Here is a 14,986-nt window from a genome sequence, read left to right on the forward strand (position 1 = left end):
ATCATTCTCGCTTGCTAGCTCTATTTAAGTATTTATCCACCATGGTGCAGTGTCCCACATCCCAGGTGAGTGTTGTAACTTCTGGGCTAGATGTTAAGTTATAAGGTAGGCAGCACCACTACCTTGCTGCCAGATTCTAAATGGGCCTTGATCCAGTAGGCATGCTCAGAGGCTCAGTGGATCAGGCCCCACCTTTCTCCCCACAGTTCATGAATCAATCCGGAGCTTACGAGGGAGACAGGTCCCACCTCCCCCATTACATACAGGGAGGCAGCCCAGTGACAAAAACAGGTGCTGAGGGAACTTTTACTCTGAGAACTTTGGTGGTCAGTGAATTTAGACACCTACAGAGTGTGGTGGGAGTTTTATGGAGCCAAAACTGGCATTTAGATGCCTAAATCTGGGGTTTAGGCAGTTAAGTACCTTTGAGGTTTGCACCCAAATCATCTACCTTTTGTCTCTGTCTTTGGTCAATCAACTTTTCAGGAGAGAACATGAGAAAGAGGATGCCATTTACCTCTGGATGGAAAGGAAACAGGGCTCAGAAGTGTTCGGATGGCAGTCTGAAGGAGCTGGGTTTGAGTCTGCCCTAATCAGCAAGGACGTGTGAGCGGAGAAGCCAGAAACTGGCTAGATGGGTACAGCTTGGGTAAGGTAAGGAGCCCTCACCTCGCTGCTGAGAGTGCAGGGAGAGGGGGAGATCAGGTTAGAAACAAGACAACATGAGGTATTATTTCTCTCAGTCATTTTACTTATATTACTCCAAACACAGACAAAGGAATACTATAAAAGAAAATTCTAACACTAATATAACAGTGACAAAAAAAACATGAGTAACATCGCTGACAGATAGGTGCAAGAGCCGAATGAAACTGGAATTATGCTCTGTAGAAGCGACATTAAAGTTGCAGAATCCAACACTGAAAAGTTAGGAAATGCCCAAACAGAGATTGTCCACTCCTGCCCTTCCCACACACACTTCTGTATATGCCCAATAAACCACAGGAAGTCTGTGACAGAGTCTGAAATAGAATCTGTCTCGCTTCAGTCTCAGGCCTCCAATACAAGACAACAGTTCTTTTCTTGCCACCCATCACCTCATGTAGTGTCCACTCTGAGCACTGACTGAGGCAGGGGTCCAGTAGACTAAATTAAAGTAGGCAGTTAAAAACTACACCATTAAAAACCTATGCCCAAGGTGCAGATTTGTGATTACATGGGCAATCTTTCCTCCGGGTATTTATTAATTTGAGTGCCTCTGCAACCTTAATCTTCTCATGTAGCTTTCTCATGTAGCTTTCTAGAAGTAATTTTCTAGCATCTAAAACAAACACAATTCTGACATCCTATTGAGCTATACTGACAGCCAGGTGAACTAATGCTAGGGTTTGAACCAGTACAACATAAAGCTATTTAATAGTAACAGCAGTACAGTGGAATGGCTTACATGACTATTTGCTAGTTAGTACAGGAACTATCAGGCGCTATTCCTGGTTTGTGTATTGAGGGTTAATCAGGGCTGGCCTTAGTGAAAATAGTGCCATGGGTGAACTTGTGTTTTGGTGCTCCACCTTCCGCTATTACCTCTGGTTCCTATGGGCCCCCCCAATCACTTCCAGGCCATTACCTATACTTCATATGGAATGTCCACAGGAAAGTCCATTCAATGTAGATGGTTGTCTCCCATGGTCCACTGTGAGTTAAGTGTCCCTTGATGAGCCACTTACTTTGACTAGTCCCTTCAAGATGTGCTGGCTAACTACCTTGTGGGCATTACCCCAGGAGCAACCATTTGAAATCCAGGTATAGAGCCAATACTCAACTTCAGATACAAAAAGGATACATGCATACAAATAGCATAAACTTATTCAGCAAATCAGAACCTTTTCACAGACAGAGTGTGTACCGGGGAGTGTGAGACTGCGTGTGAGAGAAACAATCTGTGTTGGGGGACAATGAGAGGCAGAGTGTGTGTGTGTGTGTTAGGGAAGTTTGAGAGTCAGTGAGCGCACTGTCACTTTAAGTCCCTCCTCCCCCCAGCTCGGCCAGGGAAATTTCCCTCCTTCCCCCACTCCCAGGGAAATTTCGCTCCCCTTGACCCCAGCCTGCCCAGCCCCTGCCACACATAAAGCAGCAGAGCAGGGGTGCAGGCAGGGAGGGACTCGGCTCCGCTCCGGGCAGCGAGTGGTGGGCCGGGCTGCCAGTGACCAACCCCAGCCGCGCTGCTCTGGGCTCCCCGGGGCTGAGGCAGAGCTGGAGCCCTCAGCCGGCCCGCTGAGGAGGGAGGGGCTAGGGGGCAGAGAGAAGCCCGCCGGCCCAGCACAGGGGAGGGGATGGAGAAGAGAGGAGTCCGGCCATAGCCAGCCAGGGGAAGCCCGAGCCCCCTGTGGCGCCCCGGGCATGGGTCCTGTTTGCCTGGCCCTAAGGCTGGCCCTGGGGTAATGGCTAGTCATGCTACCTCCTTGTGTTTTTTCCATCACCAACAAAACTAAGATGGCAAACCCAACTCCCAGTCACTTTGTTACCTTACAGGACTGGATTCTACAACCAGTCCTGGTAGGAGTGACCTTGTGTAACCTCTTAGTTACAGACATCTGCAAATGAATCGGGGCGGGGGGGGAGTTAGATTGATACTCCCCCATAAGAGGCCTCTCCTGCTAATCAAAGCTCTGATGTGCAGAGAATTGTTAACCCAAGGCAATGGAAAAGCAGAGTGAATAAGCCACCCCCGTGGCCGACGCAAGTTCCACCGACCTAAGTGCTGCTGTGAACAGCGCTATGCTGACAGGAGGGCTCTCTCCACCAGCCACGCTGCGGCGCAGCTGCACTGCTGCAGTGCTTATAGTGTAGACTAGCCCTAAGTGTGTTTTCATGAGAACCGTAAAAGGCACCTCTGACCCCAGCCCATCACTTTGCCCAACTTCCAATGCCTGCTTCAGAAACACAGAGGAACTAGAGCGCTTCAAAGATACAAGGGGAAAAAAAACTCGGTTAACATTAGCAAAAAAGTTCCTATTTTCCCCTCACAGTGCTTTCAGCAACAATGGAATAGTTTTTTACTGAAATTCTGGGGTGGGAGGGGGGACAGAGCCCGAGGCAGAGTCCTGGCAGTGAAAATTTCAGCCCAGGTGGTTAAATGTTGGCAAAGCGTATAAGCAACCAATCACACAGGCTTGCAAGAGGAAGCCTTGGCCGGACTTAGGTATGGGTGTTCCCGAGAGCTGGCCATAATGACGACAGGGTTTCCAAATTTGATTGTAGCTTCTTCTGGATCATTCTTGGAGGCATGAGACCAGGGAATGCTCTTTATGGCTGTTGCAGCATGTCTTCCTCAGGCTCCTGCTGCATCTGCACAACACATGTATGCGCATGAAGTGTGCCCTGCCGCATCCCACTGCTAGGGCTCAGTGCCAGCCTAGTCATGGGACACAGGGGAACTTAGAACTTCCCTAAAACATTCAGAACAGTGGCAAGGCCCTGTACAGACAGAGGAAAGGATTTCAAACCACCTTATTGCTACTTGGATGCCAGCAGCTCCTGGCAATGGTATATCTCACTGAGAGAATGTGTGAATAAAACCGGCACTTTGGAGAAGTTGGTGGGATGTGGTCATTTCTGCTGGAAAACAAGAGCAGCATGGAAACCCTGTGGGGAGAGTGTAGATCTACATCCACTTTGACTGTAAGCTTTACGGGGCTAGGACTGTCTTGTGAGTGTACATACAAAGCCTAGCACGATGGGACCCTGACCATGGTTGAGGCCCTTCAGTAGCCACTGGAGTAGGCATGTTAACAGTAGTATGAGAGACAAGTTGTTTAACAAGAATGTCTGGGGGGGGGGGGAAGGTAGGAAAAAACAAGGGGAAATAGGCTACCTTGCATAATGACTAAGCCACTCCCAGTCTCTATTCAAGCCTAAGTTAATTGTATCCAATTTGCAAATTAATCCCAATTCAGCAGTTTCTCGCTGGAGTCTGGATTTGAAGTTTTTTTGTTGTAAAATGGCGACTTTCATGTCTGTAATCATGTGACCAGAGAGATTGAAGTGTTCTCCGACTGGTTTATGAATGTTATAATTCTTGACATCTGATTTGGGTCCATTTACTCTTTTACGTAGAGACTGTCCAGTTTGACCAATGTACATGGCAGAGGGGCATTGCTGGCACATGATGGCATATATCACATTGGTGGATGTGCAGGTGAACGAGCCTCTGATAGTGTGGCTGATGTTATTAGGCCCTGTGATGTTTCCCCTGAATAGATATATGGGCACAGTTGGCAACGGGCTTTGTTGCAAGGATAAGTTCCTGGGTTAGTGATTCTGTTGTGCGGTATGTGGTTGCTGGTGAGTATTTGCTTCAGGTTCGGGGGCTGTCTGTAGGCAAGGACTGGCCTGTCTCCCAAGATTTGTGAGAGTGTTGGGTCATCCTTCAGGATAGGTTGTAGATCCTTAATAATGCGTTGGAGGGGTTTTAGTTGGGGGCTGAAGGTGACGGCTAGTGGCGTTCCGTTATTTTCTTTGTTAGGCCTGTCCTGTAGTAGGACAGTCTCCTGCCTTCTGTGGGTTAAAGCCAGGCCCCTCCCCCGCGTGGTATAAGTTGTAAGTTAAATAATAATCATAATAATAATTTACAACTGAACGGGCAGAGGAAACTCAAAATATAGACAATAAAAAGTGAGTTACAAGGCCTGCTACCTCCTGGTCTGTTTCCTCTTTGGAATGTCGTTTATTTTCTCTTTGGTCTCCTTGTCTCCTGTGATCTGCAAAGCAGCGAGAGGCTGGTTAGCTCCTGACTTGGTTTGTACAAGTCACGCTTTGTGTAGAGGGTGACTGCATCTCTGTGTGGCATTTTAAGGGAGTCCAGCTATAGAGAGGAGTGCAAATCAGAGTTTTTTGGAGAGCACAAGTTGTCAGATCCTCCCTTTCCACCACAAGGTGGAAATGTTGGGATTTCAGAGTCGAGGGCAGGAATGTGAGCAGGAAAATGAAATTTCCTAATACTCCCCATCACCTGCACTTCACCCTCTGTTAATTACCTGGTTCTAACCTCATTTATTAGTATCTCCAGCGGCATTTGCTCTTGCTGGTATTTCAGACACTGCAGGAGGAAGAGCTATTGATGCCGTACAGATTAACTTCAAGAAGACACCATACTCCCAGAGTCTCTTCCCCAGGGCAGCGATGGCTTTTGGAAGAACTCCCAGAAGTTAATACCCGTGTTACAAAGTGCTCGGAGATAACCAGGCAAATGAGGAGAAAAGGGCACAAGAAGTTGCATATCTTGAGAACAGTATCCCAAGAGAGTTGGTAGATGGGGTAGGAAAGGAAGCAAATCGAGCCTATCTGAACTCTTAGGTGCCTAAATACCTTTAAAAACCTGTCCCCTAGTCAAAGACATCTCCCAGGGCATTGACTGTAGCCAGGTCAGTTGGAGCAGGGGGAAGTGAAAGAGCCATATACTAAGTTACCCAGGAAAGAGAGAGGCAGTAAATTATGACCACACAACAACTGGAATGAAACCAGAAGGATACTCACACCAAATGAAGAGGGTTAGAAGGCCAAGGAGAGAGATTACGGCTGAGGTGACTGCATAGCCTGTCAGATCTACAGTCTGTGAGCAGCCTCTCTCTATATGTTTTTTTTTTAAAAAGAGAGAAAAAGTTACAACTTCTCAGTAGCTTGCTTATTTGCCCAAAGAAATCATAGGGGAGCTCAAATGTAGGACATAAACTTGCATTTAATCCAGACCTCTATAGGGCTAAGACATGTCTGTGGGAGGAGAGAACCGGAACATCTATATTTTATGATAATACACAAGATTCAAATGTGCTGCCCTGGGGACGTCCACTCAAGATCCCTGACCAGGTGAGACAGACCTGAAAACCCCTTCCTCGGTTTTCTGCTGAGCCAAGGGCATGGTGGGATGGGACTTTGGGGGTTTAGTCAGTGCTGTGTGTGGATACTCATGCAGCACGGACACGTTCCGAGTTCATGTGCAGTGTCTCCATGTTTTGATACAAGTGGCTCCCAGTCATGGAGGGTCACTCCATCAGGCTCTGCAGCAAGAACTGCCCATGCAGAGTCTCCAGCTCTCAGAGGTGAGGGTTTGTTCTCAGGGAAACATGCAGCATAAACATAGGTCACTAGAGGGTCTGTTCTCACCTTGGAGCTGGGAGATTTTCTGGAGTAGGAGGCTGGCAAACAGGACCACTAATATCACTGCTCCAGGGGCTGCTGAGTCCAGTATGACACGCTGCCCTGGGACAGGGAGAGAATCATGTGAAGGCAGGCAGACAAATGTATTATAAAAGTTCCCGTGTGAGGACAGTTCTGCTATGTACAAGAGCATAATTCCAAGGAGCGCCTCATGCAGTAAACGGCTCAGATCCTGGGGCTTTGCATTCTATTACAAACCAGAGTTATGGAAAGAAATGGACAGGAAGTTTGGGAATCAAATCTCTTCTAGTGGCAGCTGATATTTTAAAAAGCCAGTGCAAATTCAACAGCTAAGCAAACAGACAAGCCATCCTACAGCTATGCTGGTCACCATCAAGCTGCTGAGCTCCACCTGATTATAACTTCAGTCTCTCACTCATCCCTTCTGCATACCTGGTGTTATCTCACTGCTCGTTACAGTAAAGTGACTGACACATCCAAAATGCTGATTCATGAGCCAGAGGTTTCAGAAGTTAATCCCACGTCCTTTCATGCTGCCTGCTCCTCGGCCCATATTTCCACCTTTTAAAGTCATGTGTTTGGGGCAGGGCAGGTTAAGAGTTAGATGTCGGATAGGCCTTGCAGTGAATGTGAAGGGAATGGGCTGCAGAGCATGTGTGTGTGTCAATATTGGTACCAGTAAAAGCCGCCTATATAGCTCTTTTCTCTAACTTAGTCAGGCCTATCAAGGGTCTTTCCTCAATCCCATTTAGGAAATAAATCAGTTCACCACCTGTCCCCCAATAATTAAATCATAAATAGAATGACTCACATGGTTTGGTCTTAAATCCACTGAGCTTTGCAGGCTGACACACCAACGTTGCTGATAACAGGGCCATTATTATGATCACATATACAAGCAAAAAGTCAAGCAATATGAAGGCAGCAAAAGGACCTGGAAGAATTAAACCAGAATTAGAGAGACTGATATGGTTAATCAGGCTTAGTAAAGGCAAATGTCAGCGAGAGATCATTATTCGGGTCTGAGCACTATAGAGGCTACAGTCTGGCCTCAATTACACCAGTGACACCCCATTGCGGTCAGTGAAGTCAATGGGGTGCAGGGGCATAGCAGATGGCAGAGTTTGGCTCCCTGGCTGGGGGTGAAGTTTATAATGGGTAAGCAGTTGCACCTGTGGACTGGAAAAGTGACTGGCAAAGGGATAGTGCTGCAGGCTGAGGCATTACAGCTTAAAGGAGGTTGCAGTTTCATCCCAAGAGGCAACACTGGGTAGAATTCACTATAAAACAAAACCTTCAGTCAACATATAGATCACACCCTTACTATACATCAGCTACCCCTGCTGCTCCCTCTCCTCCCATCCTAAGCTACTCTGCAACATCTACAAGATGTGCCCGTTTCCTGCTCAACTGTGGCAACCAGTATCTACAATCTTGGATACATACCAGTTTCCAAGACCTTGCTGCTAAAAGAGTGTTACTTCCATGACCTTGTCTCGGTGGACTGGATTGCGTGGGGCCATTGTAGGTGTCCAGTTCTGGTTGCATAGGAAGATTAAAGCTTTCCTTCATTTTTCACACAACCTATTTCTCAGTCGGCCAGATTTGGCATTCATGCATGTCTCTGGAAAGTTTCTGAAATATGGTGTAATAGCCTAGCTTTTGTCGCCCTGCTGACCCAGGCCACCTGATCAGGCCACTAGCTAGGTCAGCCAGTGAAACTGACAACAGGGTGGCTGAGTGCACATGCACCTGAAGGTCCACCTCAGCTAAGCCTGCAACGTGTAGTTGCACTATCCTCCTTCCCCTGAAATGAGGCCTTCCTGTTAGCCACCTTCCCCCCTTATGAGTCCTTCACCATCCCCAAATGCCCAAAGCCTCTTGTGCACTCCTCTCTGAAACCCACCAAAATCACTGCTGGTGCTACCTTTCCTTCTCCCGGCATGCTACAGTTGTCCTGGTATTTCACTGAGGACCAGATCCTCAGCTGGAGTAAATCTGTGTAGTTCCACTGGCTAGGTCGATTTACACAAGCTTCAGATGTGACTCTGAATCTGGTCACCCTCCCTTTGATTAACTGTAGGTTTCTTCTCTCTTCGTAGACTCATTCAGTTCACCTCATTCATCTCCTTACAATCTGAAGTAGACACATTTGTTAGTATCAGAGCCAGGGAGACTCTACCTTCCTCCTGCATCCAGAGCACAGTAGCAGCGAACAGCAAGACGGAAGAGACACACACCAGCCCCTGAAGGAATACGCTCATCCATCTCCAGGTCTCCTTCTCTAGAAAAACAATAGACAACCAACAGTGAGTGCCCAGAGCTGCATGAGACCTCAGGCTCCGCAGATTCTGTTTGCAAGGGTTGATGCAAACTTATTCTCAGCTTTGGTGTGCCTGAGGTTTATTCCCCCTGAGCTTCAAACAAAACCCCAAAACTCAAAGTGAAACTTAGCCAAAGCCACAAAGATTTGTCTAGTTTAGGTGAAAACATGAGAAACCACCTGGTTTCCTCCTGAATCAGACAACAATGAAGGTTTGTTCCAAACTCAGCCCAGGTTCAGAAACCTGGCCCAAATGTTGGGTTTGTAACAGAACCTGCAATCCAGGGGAAACCCATCCATTTCATGTTTTGTTATGAAAGTTTCACACAGCTCTAGGGTTTCTCCACAAACAGCAGACTAGGAAGACTCAAAGGGGAGAACAGAGAAGCTTCAGTACCAAGAGTTAACACTGCAACGCTTCCAGCCTCCCACTGCAATAGTTAAAAGACAGTCACACACTGAAGACCTTTCCATTCACTAGTGAGACTTCACCTTGGTTACCCAGGCCTTTCTCACATTCAGACTGCATGACGTAACAGGCTCTGTATAGGTGAGGGTTGGGGGGAGGCAGCTGCACCTGGAGCAAACCTGGGTATGTCTACACTGCAGTCACAGAGCGTGACTAACTCAAGCAGACACTCCCGAGCTAGCTTTAAATTAGCTAGCTCGGATCCTGGAACAGTGAAGCCACACCAATGCGTACTTCAGCTACAAAAGCCTGCACACAACTCTGGGAAATTAATCCTGGTGCTGGCCCACGTTGAAGCACTGTGCTGCGGCTTTACTGCTGTGGATACCTGAGCTAGCTAGATCAAGGCTAGCTTGCGTATGTCTACAGGAGCCGCAGCCACACCTTGCAGGTGTAGAATGCATCCGTTCCCTTGCTCAGTGGTGCTCCAGTTCGGGAGCACTTTGCACCCACTGCAAATCCTGGGTGTCGTTCACAGAATCAGTTTTCACCTGTAAAGCCCTACATGGCTAGAGCCCTGTCTACCTTAGACAGCTGTTCTCTCCATCCTTTTTCAGCAGCTGGCAGCTTCTTGGCTTAAAAGAGGCAGGACTGGTGCCAGGGTGTTTTCAGTACAGGGCTGCCAACTTCATCCTGCTCAAGTTGCAGTGGGGGAGGTTTAGATTGGATATTAGGAAAAACTTTTTCACTAAGAGGGTGGTGAAACACTGGAATGCGTTACCTAGGGAGGTAGTAGAATCTCCTTCCTTAGAAGTTTTTAAGGTCAGGCTTGACAAAGCCCTGGCTGGGATGATTTAACCGGGAATTGGTCCTGCTTTGAGCAGGGGGTTGGACTAGATGACCTACTGGGGTCCCTTCCAACCCTGATATTCTATGATTCTATGATTCTATGATCCTTGGTCAGAGTTTGAGTCTGTTGACTAAACAGGCAGGCTGCAAGGCACAGCTATTCTCAGTTGCTTTTAAAGATGGGATGAGGAGAGTACAGGTGGGTTAGAGTGTGTGTTGGTTGAGAAGTGGGGGCATAGGCGCTGACTCTGTGGGTGCTCCGGGGCTGGAGCACCCACGGGGAAAAATTAGTGGGTGCTCTGCACCCATTGGCAGCCAAGCTCCCCGCCCATCCCGCCTCACCTCCTCCTCCTAGCATGCTGCGTCTCCACTCCTCCCTCCCTCCCAGTGCTTGCCGCTGTCAAACAGCTGTAGCAAGCTCTGGGACAAAATGGGGGGAGAAGCAGAAACATGGCGCGCTCAGGGGAGGAGGCGGGGAAGAAGCAGGGCCAGAGCGGGGATTTGGGGAAGGAGTCGAATAGGGGCAGGGAGGGGGCAGAGTTGGGGCAGGGACTATGGGGAAGGGGTTGGAATGGGGACAGGAGGGGGCAGGGCAGGGGTGCAGTCGGGGCGGGGCCGGGGGCAGAGGGGGGTTGAGCAATCACCGGGGCCAGAAGAAGTCGGCGCATATGCATGGGGGTGGAGTCTGGATGGGCAGGGGGTAAGTTAATTATTAATTTACAATTTTTGATGTGTGTATTTTCTCTAAGCTGCATGCTCCTAGAGCGTGGGACATGACACATTTTATACCAGAGCAAACAGAGGCTGTGCTGTTGGTACAGTGAACAATAATCCGTTAAGCATCATTGTCTGTGAGTGCTGATGTGCAGAGCAAAGTACCACTCTCCAGGAGTGAGGGTGGAAGAATCTGGCCCCAAATGGAGGGAATGTTTAGGAATCAGGACAGAACAGGGGCTGAAGAGTTGCAATCCTGTTTGTTATGCTGAGTACGAGGAGTGGAGCTGGGATCTGCAGCTGCTGTTTAGAACTGGGTAACACTCCCCAGGGTTTCCACACAGGGTTGATCAGAACCGATAGACTGACCTTGCTACACTAGTGAGACCCTCATCTTGGGCCTGACCCAAAGCCTATTGAAGTTGGTGGAAAGGCTCCTACTGATTTCAGGGGCCTTTGAATCAGGCCCACGCCCGAACGTCTACATTGCAATTTTATAGCCCTGCAGCTTGAGCCCAAGGCAGCTGACCCGGGCCAGCCATGACCATGTTGCGGGACTTGTATTGCAGTGCAGACATACCCTGAGAGGCTAAGGGGAAAGCAATCAGCCAATGCTGCCTGCCATTATCTGATTTGATCTCAAGCAAAGAAGAGTAGAGGCTTTAATTTTGTGTACAACAGACCCAAAGAGCCAAAGGCAGATAAAATACTTACTGATTCTTTGGTTTCCTGATTGGCAGCACAAGAAAAAGAAGCCCATCCCAGAGACCAGAGCAAACACCAGAGCAACAGCAGACATTTTCAGAACATGCTCTAGAGAAGGCGAGATACCTGGTATGTGGAGAAAAAAAATACCAGTCTCATGGGGAAGCAGAATAGAAATAATCAACGAACAGAACAGAACAGAGAGGCCGTGGGCAGCCCATTGAGATTGGGAGCTGCTGAGAAAGTTGTTGGGAGCCAGGATATTTTCTACTTGAGGATGTGCATGAGGGGATTGCTACCCCCTGCCAGTGATGGCACCGGGTCCCAAAGACGAACCTTTCAAGCTGGGATCTAACCTCTTCTGCAGAGCTGCATAGATAGCAGGACGAAGAGAGATCATTACTGTATTCATTCAAGTAAATGTACTCAAATAGCACATCAATAGGTAGGAGAGTTCTGGGTGTTACACTGCCCACCTTTGACCTGATACAACACATCTACCAACCACTGGGAAACTACAAACTTGGTTCTTACTCTGCTGTCTAGTGGCCAAAGTAGAAATGTATTCAGACAGGCTCTATATCAGTGGTGGGCAACCTGCGGCGCACCAGGATAATCTGATTGCTGGCTGCAAGACATTTTGTTGACATTGACCATCCACAGGCACGGCTCCCCACAGCTCCCAGTGGCCGCAGTTCGCTGTTCCCGGCCAATGGGAGCTGCAGGAAGCGGCGGTCCGCAGGGATGTGCTGGCTGCCACTTCCTGCAGCTCCCATTGGCCGGGAATGGTGAACCATGGTCACTGGGAGCTGGTAAGGGGCGGGAGCATGTCTGCGTACAGTCAACATCAGCAAAATGTCTCATGGCCCGCAATCAGATTACTCTGGGCCGCATGTGGCTTGCGGGCCGCAGGTTGCACACCACTGTTCTATATCTTAGTGCGTAACAGCTATTCTGAAACAGGGCAGCTATAGAATTACCCACAATAAACTGAAGCCCAGGAGTAATGCAACACTCACTGACAATGGTCAAGTTCAGCGAGGATTCCTGCCAGCTGATCTCATTGCTGACATTGCAGGAATAGGAGCCACAGTCTGATTTTTCCCCTTTCCCGATGTGCAACACGCTGGGACTTCCAGAAAGAAGGTAATATCTTTCCTGGGGGAGAGGGTCTCCATCCTTCTCCCAGTCAATGTTCTCCACTGTTCCCTCTGGCACATTGCAGAATAATTCAATCGGTGAACCTGCCAGGCTAGAATTGCTCCATATCTGCAGCTGGGACACAGGCCCTGAAAAATATACAACACTGGTGTAGCACCAGTCTTCATAACATGTGTGTTTCTTTCCTGGAGTTACAGGGGTTCAGGACCACACTTGAGATAAGATGAGCAGGGATCAGTCCCTGCCAGAGTGAGCACTGGGGAGTTCGGACTGGGTGGAAGTTCAGCACTCAGGAGAAGGGGTTACGTTGTTAGTGGGTTAAAGTCAAATAAAATCTGTCGTTGTTGTTTATAATAAAATAGTGATGAAGTAAATGAATACAGAACTAGCTATTCAATTTAAATGTAATCTATAAGGATTTAGCTTCCAATTTACAGATTAAACCCCAGACCAGCCATTCAGAGCGGCCCTCAATTTAACCATGGAAGGAGAAGAGCAGCAGCAGATGAATCAGGATGGCTGCACAGTGCACTGAATGTCCAAAACACTGCTACCCTATGGAACTCACTGCCACCAGATATCAGTTAGGCCAAGAGCTTAGTAAGATTCACAAAAGGATTAGACATTTACATTACTAATGAGAACATTCACGGTGACATTAGATAGGCTTAAACAAACATTTTTTAAAAAGAAGGAATATAAATACTCATGGCCACAGGTTGACAGCCACTAACTGAGGAGGTTAGGAAGAAAATTCCTCTATGGGCAGGGCATTCCATAACTGTTCACTAAGGAGTTTCTTGCACCTTCCTCTGAAACAGTTGGTATTGGCCACTGTCAGAGACAGGATACTGGACTAGCCAGGTTTCCGGTCTGACCTGGTATGGGGATTCCCGTGTTCTCAATATTATTGCTGTGCCATTTCCCTTGTATAACATATCTGGAGAGAGAAGAGTCCTGAAACAAGACTTCCTGAGATGGACTTTTAATATATCCAGACGTTATAATTTTTAGTTATTTATTTTAATTTATTTACATTGCTCTGTTTTTTTAAACAAATTGCCCATAGAGAATCTGACCCATGTAATATGTTTACAAAAATTAAAACAAATATAAATATATTAGATATTTATGGGCCACAAATGCATTAATATTGCATTAACATTGTAGATGATAAGGATCTAAGACCAGTTTAAAGGAAATTTCACTATATTGACCCCCTGTCATGAATAACTACCATACACAGACAAAGCAAAAAATAAACGATGGAAGCACAATGCTCAGGGTGAGGGCAATTGTTTTGTTCAGAGGGCGATGTGCTGAGCTATTGTATCCTCGCGTGAGATTTGTCCAGGGTTTTCTGCCACTACATTTTCCCCTCCCTCAGCTCTGTTCTAACTGGTGCTCTGTGCTTAGAGAGCTGGCCATTAAGGAGCGAGCACAGGCATTCAACCCTGGAGCATTACTAACAATAGGTGTCATTCAGATGTTTCCCTGTGTAGCATGCTGGACAGTCACTCCCAAGTGATTTCCCCTACAAGGGGCATCAAAGCTGTTCTGTGCATGGGGCCACCAGAGCAAGGGGCACGGTGCCACCAGAGCAGAGAGCAGTTTCACAGAGCACATTCAGACTGAACACAGCACCTCCCTGACACATCGAGTCTCCGTCATTCTGGGGGTTCAGAGCCCCTTCCTTATACATGTTTCCCAGTGCAGGATCAGATACAGCCTTCCCCATTCCGGGGCTCGCAGATCTCCCTGACATTTCTAAGTGAGTCCATCAGCATCCCGTCCTGCTCATAAGAACATAAGAATGGCCATACTGGGTCAGACCAAAGGTGCATCTATCCCAGTAGCCTGTCTGCTGACAGTGGCCAATGCCAGGTGCTTCAGAGAGAATGAACAGAACAGGTAATCAAGTGATTCATCCCCTGCCGCCCATTTGCTTCTGGCAAACAGAGGCTAGGGACACCATCTCTGCCTATCCTGGCTAATAGCCATTGATGGACCTATCCTCCATGAATTTATCTAGTTCTTTTGAAACCCTATTATAGTCTTGGCCTTCCCAACTCCTTTGTGGCTTGCTGAAAATCCCCCTCTATTATGACTATTCCCATTCACACCCTGGATTGAATGGATCCTTCTAATGTACTGATCTGTAAACATTGGAAGAGTAAGACCTTAGTGTCTCTCACTTACTGAGAACTTTCAGAAGGGTTGTCCTGGCTTCGCTCTCGATCAGATTGATACTGGCTTTGTAGACCCTGCTGTCTGTCTCGTGTAGTTTTTCCAGCAAGAGGGAGCCGTTAAGCGAATAGAAAATGACTCTGTCTCCATAGGGCGCATAGAGTGTCGGCTTTTGTGACCCCACATAGTACTGCACAATGAAGTCCCATGTGGTGCCATTTAGATATTCCCACTGGATGAAGTTGATGTCTTTTATGTTGTCCGGTGCAGACAGCAGCACTGAGGATCCCACAGCTGCAGTTTTTCTTTCCAGAGGTCTTGCTGCTTCTGAAGTCCACTGAAAAGCTACCAGCAGCACTAGCGAGACGGGGAAGAGAAGTGGAAAAGCATAAAAAAAGAGTCAGTCAGAAATCAAAGTCCAAAGGGCATTTTCCATACCAGGTCATTCAAAGGTTTATACC

At 47.8% G+C, this 14,986-nt stretch overlaps 1 protein-coding gene across 2 annotated transcripts in view; it reads right to left on the reverse strand.

Annotated features, from left to right (window-relative positions):
• Window positions 1-725: 725 nt before the first annotated feature.
• LOC311526601 (uncharacterized protein) overlaps window positions 726-14,986 on the reverse strand; it is a 29,404-nt gene continuing 15,143 nt past the window's right edge. The window contains exons 6-14 of one of the 2 annotated variants that reach the window (XM_084639804.1): window positions 14,538-14,882; window positions 12,197-12,466; window positions 11,187-11,303; window positions 8,360-8,461; window positions 6,989-7,111; window positions 6,163-6,258; window positions 5,536-5,628; window positions 4,696-4,760; window positions 726-3,348 (exon numbers count right to left, since the gene is read on the reverse strand). In XM_084639804.1, coding sequence (XP_084495930.1) covers window positions 3,307-3,348; window positions 4,696-4,760; window positions 5,536-5,628; window positions 6,163-6,258; window positions 6,989-7,111; window positions 8,360-8,461; window positions 11,187-11,303; window positions 12,197-12,466; window positions 14,538-14,882 — 1,253 coding nt within the window. In that variant the 3' untranslated portion in view covers window positions 726-3,306. The remainder of the gene's footprint in view (window positions 3,349-4,695; window positions 4,761-5,535; window positions 5,629-6,162; window positions 6,259-6,988; window positions 7,112-8,359; window positions 8,462-11,186; window positions 11,304-12,196; window positions 12,467-14,537; window positions 14,883-14,986) is intronic. The other variant, XM_084639805.1, reaches the window with a different exon arrangement.

Source organism: Lepidochelys olivacea (genome assembly GCF_965140295.1).
Source record: "Lepidochelys olivacea isolate rLepOli2 genome assembly, chromosome: 9".
Classification (NCBI taxonomy): Eukaryota; Metazoa; Chordata; order Testudines; family Cheloniidae; genus Lepidochelys; species Lepidochelys olivacea.